The 11,122-nt window shown below is 28.4% G+C and overlaps 1 protein-coding gene across 1 annotated transcript; it reads right to left on the bottom strand.

Moving 5' to 3' along the window:
* Positions 1-6,097: 6,097 nt before the first annotated feature.
* On the bottom strand, positions 6,098-8,121 carry LOC127254608 (probable carboxylesterase 5). The gene is made up of 2 exons (XM_051279818.1): positions 7,867-8,121; positions 6,098-7,296 (listed from the first exon to the last, which is right to left on the bottom strand). The coding sequence occupies exons 1-2, from the start codon at positions 8,063-8,065 to the stop codon at positions 6,341-6,343; spliced, it is 1,155 nt and encodes a 384-aa protein (XP_051135775.1). The 5' UTR covers positions 8,066-8,121; the 3' UTR covers positions 6,098-6,340.
* Positions 8,122-11,122: the final 3,001 nt, after the last annotated feature.

Raw genomic sequence — 11,122 nt, 5'->3', positions numbered from 1 at the left:
ATATATATATGATTAGAATAGATTTAGAATATATATTTTAAATATTGTTAATATTATATTCCAATAAAATATATAATATAAATATCATCTTACAGATAATAAAATTTTATATAATACAAATAAATAAAAATATATATAGTTATTTATAATTAACTTAAAGTAGTTTTATAAAAAAAAAATAAATGAAGAGTTTTAAATATAGATAATAATACTTGTTTATTGAAGATAGAGATAAAAATAAAATGGTCTTAAATGGATCAAACATGTAAGAGATTATGAATTTAATGTGATGAACAAAAAAAAAAAAAGCGGGGAAGAGAGAGTATTATTGTATGAATTAATTTAATGTATATATATAATTATATGAAAATTTGTGTTTATTAATAAAATTTAAATTTTTTATTATAATACACTACAAATAAAATTAGATATATATAATATAAAATATATAATTCAAGTCAAACTGGAGTTTGAATCTTGCAAGCTGAAGTTGAGTTTAACGAGCAGAGTTCAAGCCTGTATTTTAACTTGAATATTAAACGAGCTAAATTGAATTTGTACCGATAATATGTTTAAGTCGAACTCAAATAAAAAAAAAACTTAAACCAACTCAGCTTGTTTACCGGCTCTAAATATACAGCTGAAATAAAAACAGTATGTATATATATGTACTTTATTATCATGTAATATTAGTTCATATTAGTATACATATGTGTCTCTGCTATATTTGTATGTTATATGTGCTTAAATGAATATGTGGATTATTACTACGAGTCTATATTAGATAAATATTAAATTTTACGTTAAAAATATATATTATAAGTACTATTATCATACTGATTAAGGCTAATCAGTCCAATAATATTATAACTAACTCTAATTAAACGGTTGTCTGTGTGTAGATATGTATTTATAGAACTTTGATCTTGATGGGATTCTATGATTTGTTAGCTTAGTTTAAGGGTGCCTTTTATTTTGTTTTAAATTTTACTTTGGTAATTTTCTAATGAAAATAGCGGAAAAATGTAATTCTATACTTTTGTTATATCGAAAATTAATTATTTGTTTCTGGTATAGAGTTCAATGAATAATATAAACTAAAAAGAAAAAGGAAAAAAACTACCGATTTGCAATAGAAACTAGCGAGGACAAAAGAAATGGTCATGTTTAATTTTTAGTTTGTGCAAGGAATGTTTGCGAGCACATAAATTCCACCCCTATTACGGACCAAATTTTTGACTAAATTTAAAATCCCTCACTATTTGCGGAGGAATTTTGTGAGAGTGAAACAATCCCTCGCTATCTTGGGAGCTATTTTTAATCCATTGCAAATTTCTAGATAAATCCCTCTTGGATGGTCGACCGGCCAGCGACTGATTCACCGGATAGACAGTTGGATTTTTGTAGATAATTAGGAGTGTTGATGTACCACCCTGACCTGCAAGCTATGCAGAATCGGACGTGTCGGGGTTTGACTGGTCCTACAGGTCAACACGAGTTCTTCTAAAACATTTTATCTTCACTTACGCGCACTTTTGGAGACTTTTCAGGATCATCTATTCTCCAATTATTCTAGGGAGAGCACATCCTCCTCGCGTGTCGGGATTAGATTGGCTCCACAGGTCAACAATGGTCCTTCCAGTGCGCTTTTTTCATCACTCACGCGTACTTTTAAAGACTTTTCATGGGATCACATATCCTAAAATTTCTAGAGTTCTTTCAAGCAAGGTCCCGAAAAACACTACAAAAAAATATTTAATTAGCTATAATATTTTTGTAGTTAAAATATATCATTAAGCAACAAAAAAATATCGCCGCTAAAAGAATTTTGTACTACAAAATTAATTTTATCACGTGATTCATTTTTGTTCAACATGCGTAAAAATAAATAAAATGCATAACTATTTTTTGTCACACAAGTACATCATCAGCAACGGCTTTGTATATGAAACCTAATTATATCCTAAAATTTAGAAATATGATTTGCTTGAATTGTTTAGAGTGTGAACCTAGGGTTTTATACTCTATAGATATGCAAATATTTTTCACTTTTAAGGTGTAAGTATCATGAGTTGTTTAACCATAGTCGACTATGGTATGCGACAATCATTTGTAGCAATGTAGATTTCTTCATTTGGACCTAATGCAATTTCATATTTGTACAATACAATACAATTACGAGCTGCATAACACATATTTCTATATAACACATTATATATTGTGTTATATAGAAGCATAGGTTGTCTACATTTATTTTATGTGTCGACAGATCAAATTAATACCAAACTAATTTGACTCGATCGAATCAACATAGTTAGTGATCCATTATTTCAAATTTATAATATTTTTGTTGTGATGGTATGTTGTAATAAAATATATCCAAATAGAGACATTGGTTTAATTTCTACGTTATCATCGATATCTACCAATCAAATAAAGAATGAACGGCTGTAATGATTGACTATTTATTATGAGAGGCAGGTTTACCTAATTCTACTCGAGAAATGCGTGCTTATTTAATAATTATTTTTATTTATTTTAATTAGTCAATTCTTGTGAGTCGAACCAAAAAAAGCAAACATGAAAACAAACACAGAAGTATAAGGTTCAGCCCCTGGCACACCCGATTGAGTAAAAGCAGTCATGAGGAAGGTGCCTCGACTCCGGCAAAGTCAAAAAAGACCACAAGAAGCCCTAAATTGAACTAAGGAATAAATCCTACCAATCCGACATGAAATCACACAGATCATCTAGAAATCTCTCAACAATCACTATATCGCACTCACCTATACAATAAATGGCGAACACTTGCCGGGAAACCTTAATCGAACACACACATTATCGAGAGAAAAAAAGAGCAGCATGAGAGAAGAATAAAATCGCAAACAGCTTTTGGAATCTTGAATCAATCTATCTCAGACGGTTCATAACACACTCCTAGATTAGACGAGTAAGATTTGTTCTATGTTTAATATGGGCTTCTCGGATCGGGTTTACAACCGGGCCAATAACACCATATTGGGCTGGAATACAAGGGTCTCTCATATACAAATCATTGATCAAACCTAACACCTATAATTTGATTAAATTTATTAATTATATTTAAAATTGATAAATATGATTATAAGTACATAATACGATATATATCATAATTGAATTATTTAATTATTTTAATTTTAATTTATAATTAATTACATTATATAATAATTATTTTTATTTATATTTTTTAATTATTCACTAATTATTTTTTTTTTTTTAATTTTTGTGTCTAAGCAATATGAATATTTTTACTGGAATGTAGGGAATAGTATAGAGATATTATATAATAATACTTTATTTTATCTTGCACGCTTCTCTATAAATTGAATAGATAATATGTAGTGTCGAAATAAATTATACTATTCTCGTTTTTGCTCTGAGGTTTTTTATTTACTTTTTTTTATGGGTTGATTTTTAAATATTAATTATTATATCAAAATGTAATACAAATTAAAAAAATTGCAAAAATACTTCTATTAATGTCTTATATACTAATATAATTACATTTGTATAAACAATTATACAAGTATAAGGATATTTTTAATGTTAAATATAATGACGCAGAAGATAAATGTGACCTTAGAGTCAGACGGATGGAATATTTTTTATGATGTATTTTATATGATTTTTTTTACATGAATATAATTTTTATAAAATAGATTCTTATATTTTATAATTATTTTATTTTAAAATTAACTATCAAAATAATAAAAATAAATATTTTAAAACAATTAATTTTTCTATATTTTTGTATTGAAAATTGGATATAGTATATACTTACAAACAATTTCTCATGGCTATTACCAAAAATATACTATAATATATATACATACGTTTAACACAATATATATTATTTTTTATATTACTATAACATAATTCTTCATAATTAATATTAAAAATAAATATATCCATCTAAAAACATAAAGTGAACACATATTTATTAAATTTGAATTTATTTAATTTTGGTTTGAATTAGAAAATTTTATTTTATATAGTATTTTTTTTTGTGATATTTTGTGAAATAAAATATTAATATATTTTTTATTGAAAATCATATAAAGAGATTGTTTCTTATTTTAATACAAACAAATTATGTGAAAATTGCACATTCGTCACAAACAAACAGACTAAGAGTTAAAAAACAATCATGGAACCCTCACAAACAAATAAAAAAAAAAAAAAAAAAAATTTGAACTAATTCAATATTATTACGATATTGTCTGCTTTAAACTGAATTCACACAAATTTATTTTTTAATTTATATATGAAACTTATAACGTGTGAGTTATCTTTTTTAACTTTTTTAATATGAAACTTGAGTTTGTATTACAGCATGCTATATCATATCATATGCGATGCCGAGTTATTATAATTTTATAGTAATATTTATCCACTTACATTTTTCATTATTAATAAATTTTGTAATATTTAAATAATTGAGTTAAGATTAACGTCTATTTGATCGTAAGTTGATATTATTTGGTATTATGCTTCTAAATTTTTTACAATGTGTTAGTTGTAATTTCAAATTAATTTTTACATTGTTCCGTCTTCATGATTTTTAATAAAATATATTGTTTTTTTCAATAAAACATCATATTAAAATACTATTTAAACCTAAATTCAAATTAAAATTCTAATTTCAAATCAAAACCAAACAAACCCTATTAAATTATTTTTAGATAGAATCCATTTATAATTCTATATTTTTCTCTTTTGTATAAACAAGTACATTAATGTTTTCTATTATTAATTTTTTTATGATTTTCAATAACAATACTCTTACATTATTTATTCTTATAATATATAATACTCCCTCCGTCCCACCTACCATGTCCATATTGTCGTTCTGTCCGTTCCATATTTCATGTCACTTTTTTTTTTGAAAAATGATTATACACTGTCTATATTGACCCAGACATCCAACGTGGGATAGAGATAGTATTAAAATATTATTTAAAAAAAGAAAAAATTCAAACTCAAATAAAAACCAAATTATTTCTATAAAATTAATTCGTGAAAATATTATATGGAATGATGCTGTGTATTTTTGTTGATTTTTTATTGTTATATGTATGTCGATTTTATTCTAATAATGACACTCGTTGAAGTGGCGGAGTCACATAGGATGCTAAAGGGGTCTCGAATCCCACTCGAGTTGTCGTCTCTATCATTATATTGATTGAATTTTTTTTTAAAAAAAAGTAATAACGTGAGAACCTGCAGCGGTTACTTCAAAATTAATAATTATATGAACCGTCTATTTGGCTGATTAGTTTGATCAATTCTCACCAAATTAATATTTTATATTAATTGAATACATTAAAATATACTCCCTCCGTCCATTTTCTAACGTCCTATTTGATATTTACACGTATTTTTAGGTAATTAGGGTTTTTGTTATAAAATGACAAATTTGCCCTTAATCTTGTGTATAGAAAAGAAAAGAGTGAATAAAGTATGGGTAAAAGAGTAAATTTTGTGTATAAAAAAGTAGAAAGAAGACAATAATTATTGGACATTCCTAATAAAAAAAGTAGGACGTTAGTTTGTGAACGGATGATATATATTTTTGTCATCGAATATCTAATTTTTTTACCTCAGACAAAACCTTTCAACCCTCGGCGGAGTAATAGAGACTCCACCACTGACTCATTGTTGTTTACTTGTAGTATCAAATATATGTTTTAAAATATATTTTATGATTAAAATATTAACCAACTATCAATCTCATGTCACCACTATAATCGACGAAAAGGACCCACGATTTAGAGAGTCTATTATTGCAGCAAGAGAAGTGTAGAAAAAGAAAAAGAAAAAAAAAAGTAAAGTTGCCTTGTGTTTCATGAAAATGAAAAAAAAATTGCAAAAATTATCTTTCACTTCACCTATATGAAATTACCATTTTTACCCTTTTATGTATTTCGCTAGCAAAATGATCATTTATGTCCTGTTTAAACAACAGTTGTTTCACGTGCGATCGAATGACAGAAATAGCGATTTTTCAAATGTATTGAATATATTTTGCTAATAAGATAAATAAAGAATAAAATAATAATTGAGTAAATGTAGAAGATATTTTTTATCATTTTTACCATGATACATTTATTAAAACACAAACCTTCAATTTATTTCCAACCCAAATTACCAAACCACACTCTCAATTATTGAATGGAAAAAGAGAGAAACCTCAGGAAACAAACACAAAGAAAGCAAACACAGCAATAGGAAGAAGCAACTTGAGTCTGAGTGTCCATTAACAAGACACTCGGACAACCATGACCACCACCACGACCACGGCCTAATCTAATTTTTCGCCATGGAGGAAGGCGACGACTTTCTTCATAATCTCCTTCGACTCCGGCAACGTGTGGTTGCTCACGTTGAACACGTGGTTGACGCCGGGCACGTCCGACAAGTACACTTGCCCCGGCCACCGGACCTTTTTCAAAGAATCGACAAACTCCAACCCCCTCTCCCGGAGAATGTCGTTCCCGGCGACATAGATATATATCCTCTTGCACCCGAGTTTGTGCAAATTCGGATTCTTCGTCGGATTCGACGCCGGATGGTCCCAACCGCCGGGACAATCCGGCCACGCCACTAGCCATATTAGCCCCATGTAGTCAGCGTACGCCTTATTGGCCGCCTCGAACGGCAATGGCTCGTTCCCCCAAAAATGCGGGCAATTCAAAATCACGCCGTCGAGCTTCACCTTGCTCGACGGCTCCTCCCCGGCGCGGACCGCCATGTTGTAGGCGATGTTGCCGCCGGCGCTGTCGCCGCTAATCGAGACTTTGTTGAAGTCAACGTAGTCGCGGAGCCACGGCTCGGTGCCGTTGCCGCCGGGGCCGTGGGAGAACACCCACTCGAGAGCGTGCCACGTGTCGTCGTAGGCGGCCGGGAGAATGGCCTCCGGGGCCAGCCGGTAGTCGATCGAAACCCCGACGGCGTTGGCCTCCTTCACGACGGAGTTGACGTAGCTGTGGTAGGTGTGGGAGAACGGCGACTCTGACACGAACGCGCCGCCGTGGGCATAGAAGAAGAGCGGGAGCTTGCTCCCGGGCTTCGCGTTCGGCGGCAAGAATATCCTCGCTGTGACTTTGTTCTCCGGGTGGATCACGACGTCCTTCGACTCGACTCCGGTCACCGGATCCGTCGACGGTGGGAGGAACACGACCTGGCTCGGCCGCTCGAAGCTTCCATCCTTGTACGTCACGATGAACGGCGCCACGTTGTGTAGTACTTCTTTCGCCGCTGAAAAATATATATATTAACCGGTAAGGGCTCTGGTTACTCAGCTTTTTTAGATGGATTGATTTTTTTATTTGTGATATTAAGAATTGTGTCAAAAATATAAAATATATTATTTTAAATTGAATATTTTTGTCTTGAGTATTTAAAGTTCTTTTTTAACTTTTAAATTTAAAAAAAAAAATTGTTATTTATTACTTTCTCCGTCTCAATAGAAATATTTGGGATGAGCACAGAAATAAAAGAATAATAGTATTATATTAACAGTGGTTGTAAAGTGTTTCTAAAAAACCAAAATACTCCTACTTCATGTAATTATTGTGAAAAAATTATAAAAATATGGGAAATTAGTTACCAAAAATTGAAATAAAACTTTTTTTTTTTTACGAACGAAAATGACAAAATGCGACTATTGTTATGAAAAAAAGAAAAAGTGAATATTATTTTTTAGAATCACAGTTGAAAAATAGTATTGAGAGGACAATTTGCGACTGAAATAGACAAATCCTTTTGGTCAAATGTACTTTTATTAATTACAGTGAGACATATTCTTCGTTAAATTTTAACGCCGACCTGCTTCCTGCGTCGTGATCGCGAAAGGCCGCATGACGGGGGAGCTGCGCCGGGAAAGCGGTGCAGCGGTCGCCGGAAACCGCCCCTTGATTGTTTTCGGCGGCAGGAACGTCGCCGCCATCGCCTTGACGTGATGGGATGAGCTGAGGGCGGCGGCGCCGGTGGCCGGCGGCGAGAGTGTCGACAGATTTGCAGCCATGGCGGAGATAGCTTAATTTGAGAGTAGGTATTGTAGATTGGTGTGTAGTAAGTTGTAGCCCCTCTTTATATAGAAATATTATTCGGGCAAGTGGTTTTCTTGTATTTCCAATTTTGCCCATATGATGATGTGGTTATGATTGATTTGGGTTTCAAATTCACATCGTTACTGGTTCTTCTTTATCGTTTTTAATAAAAATATATTTAATTCATCGACTTTATAAGGGTGTGTTCGTTTGATGGATTTGGATAAAATTCCACTATTCATTCAAAATTTTCCCCCCAAAAATATCAAATCAAACACTTATTTTTCATTTTTTATATTATACTAAAAATCAATTTTACATTCAAAACATCACATCATCACTTATTTATATCACATCATACAACTATTCAAATTCAAAATTTTTACTATTCAAATCTCAATTCAAAATCCAAACCTCCAAACAAACACACCCTAAATGTATTTTTATTTTATTTTTATGAGATTTAATAATACTTTTTTCGTTTGTCGTCTCATTTATCTTTTGTGTAATTGTAATTATATTAAAAATATTTTTATATTTATATAATATTTTGTGCAAATGTCTTTCTATTAATATTATAAAATACTAATTGAAGTATTTTTGTAATTCTTTATTAATTTGTATTATATTTTGATATAAATAGTATTCAAATATCAACAAGCAAAAAATAAATAAGACTTTTAGAGCCGGACGGATATAGGATTACTCTCTCCGCTCCAGTTACTTTGTTTCATTTAGCTTAGGTACGGAGTTTTAGGTATTGTATGATTAGTAAGTAATTAAGAAATGTATCAGTGAAAATAATTATGATTTAATCAAAGTAATTATAGATTAAAATTAATATTACTAAATAATTTAATTAAAATTAAAAATATATATTATGGATTTTAAAATGTTATTAAAGTGTATAATTATATTTTCAAAAAAATAAATGAAAAATTATGTGGGACGGACGAAAATAGAAATAGTAGACAAATTAAGTGGAATTGAGGGAATATATTTTAATGATAGTTGTTGGTAGTTTTGTATTTAAAAAGCTATTTTGTTGGTAGTCGGTAAAAAGTACGAATAAAAGACTTTTTTGCTCTTGTGAGTGTATTAGTGTAAAAAGTAGTGTAATTGTGTAATAAAAAAAAATAGGGGTAGTTTTATGGTGATATGGTTATTTATAGAAACAAGACTATTGTTTTGGGACGGACAAAAATGATAAACAAGACTATTGTATTGGGACGGAGAGAGTAGCTTTATTTGCACACGGAGACTAAAAAATAATAATATTTCGATATAAAAATGAGATACGTATAAATAAATATTTGATAAGAAAAATAGTGAAACGAATAGAAAAAATAATTGTAATAAATTACTTATTATTTGTTAAAATAAATATAATATTGTAAGTAAATAAAATTATTTATCAACAGAAAAAAAAAAATAGTAATATAATTTTAAAAAACCAGAAAAAAAATTAAAATTCAAAAATTAAACTAAAATCCAAACCAAATAATTTATAAGTTTACGTTGGAATTAGTTAGTATGTTGATTAGCACCGATCATCATATAAAATTAGACAGAAACACACCATGTTTGTTTGGAAGTTTGAATTTTGAGCTAAGATTTGAATAGTAAAAATTTTGAATTGAAATATTTGTATAATATAATATAAATATGTGTTGATCCGATGTTTTGAATATAAAATTGATTTTTAGTATAATATAGAAACTGAAAAATAGGTGTTTGATTTGATATTTTTGGAGAAAAATTTTTTAATGAATAGTGAAAATCCTAACATATTTTCCAAACAAACACACCATTAGTATTTACTAAATTCAATTGTAGTATACATTATATAAATTATTGTTATGTTTTATGAATTTACTAAATTATGATTTGAATAGATTTTTTTTATAAAATATTATAGCATCCAAATTAATATTAAAATAAATATAAATAATAAATAAATAAATAAAACCAATTTTCAAAAAATACAATAAATACCATCCGTCCATTTAAAAGTGCATCAAATCAAGGCATAGTAAAATATATTTTCATGAAATATAATATAAAAAAAAAAAAAAATTAACATTTTTTAAGAGTGATCTAGAAACAAGTCAACGTAGCCAAGATTGAAAGTGTTTGGTAAATAAACACTAAGCAAAAACATGTGCTCCTAAAAAAGAAATATTATTTTTTGAAAGTTTCATTTTACGTTTGAGTAATTATATTGTAAGTTGCGATATACTCTCTTTGTCCCAGATACCTAGTCTGCTACACAGTAGATACGGTATTTTAGAAATGGTGTAATTAGTAGATAATTAAAAATGTATTAGTGAAAATAATTATCCTATACTATAAATAATTATAAATTAAGATTAAAATAACTAATTAGTTTAATTAAAATTAAAAAAAAAAATAAAATTAAAAAATTTAAAATGAGATTAAAGTGTGTAATCATTTTCTAAAAAAGGAAAGTAATATAGTATGTGGAACTGACAGAAACGGCAACGTGGACATGGTATCTGGAACGGAGGAAATAATATAAAAGTAATATAAATTTGATTAAAATAACAAATAAATTTTCCTTGAAAAAAAAATAAAATTATACTCTAATAAAATATACTCCATAGATATTATTTAAAAAACATATGTATATACAATAATTCTAATAAATCAAAATATATATTTAGAATAAATATAAATTAATTTATAAAATAAAATAGGAAAAAATAAACTTGCAGGCCATTTGTTAATATATTTGGTTATTATTTTTTTTTATTGTCGATATAATTTTTTATACATAATAAAAAAAAACATATTCATTAAAAAAAAAAAAAAAAGAAAGAAGTAATAGGAACAAACCCAATATTTTATATGGTATTGAATAACGCTTATTGCATGACAAAGAGATCAAACATTATATATTTTTAAAATATATAATATTATTAATATTTTATATATATGTGTTACAGATAATTGTACCTTTAAAATTTTAATAGTATTTTATATGAAAGTTGACAATATCTTATAATAATATG

This window comes from Andrographis paniculata, unplaced genomic scaffold, assembly GCF_009805555.1.
Source record: "Andrographis paniculata isolate CXL003 unplaced genomic scaffold, ASM980555v1 Contig12END, whole genome shotgun sequence".
NCBI lineage: Eukaryota > Viridiplantae > Streptophyta > Magnoliopsida > Lamiales > Acanthaceae > Andrographis > Andrographis paniculata.
Note: the sequence above shows the minus strand (reverse complement) of the source record. Positions and strands in the feature narration are given on the sequence as shown.

Coding starts and splice junctions, on each gene's coding strand:
- LOC127254608 (XM_051279818.1), bottom strand. CDS start 8,065: ATGGCTGCAAATCTGTCGACACTCTCGCCGCCGGCCACCGGCGCCGCC. Junction 7,297..7,866: donor GATCACGACGCAGGAAGCAG/GTCGGCGTTAAA, acceptor TATATTTTTCAG/CGGCGAAAGAAGTACTACAC.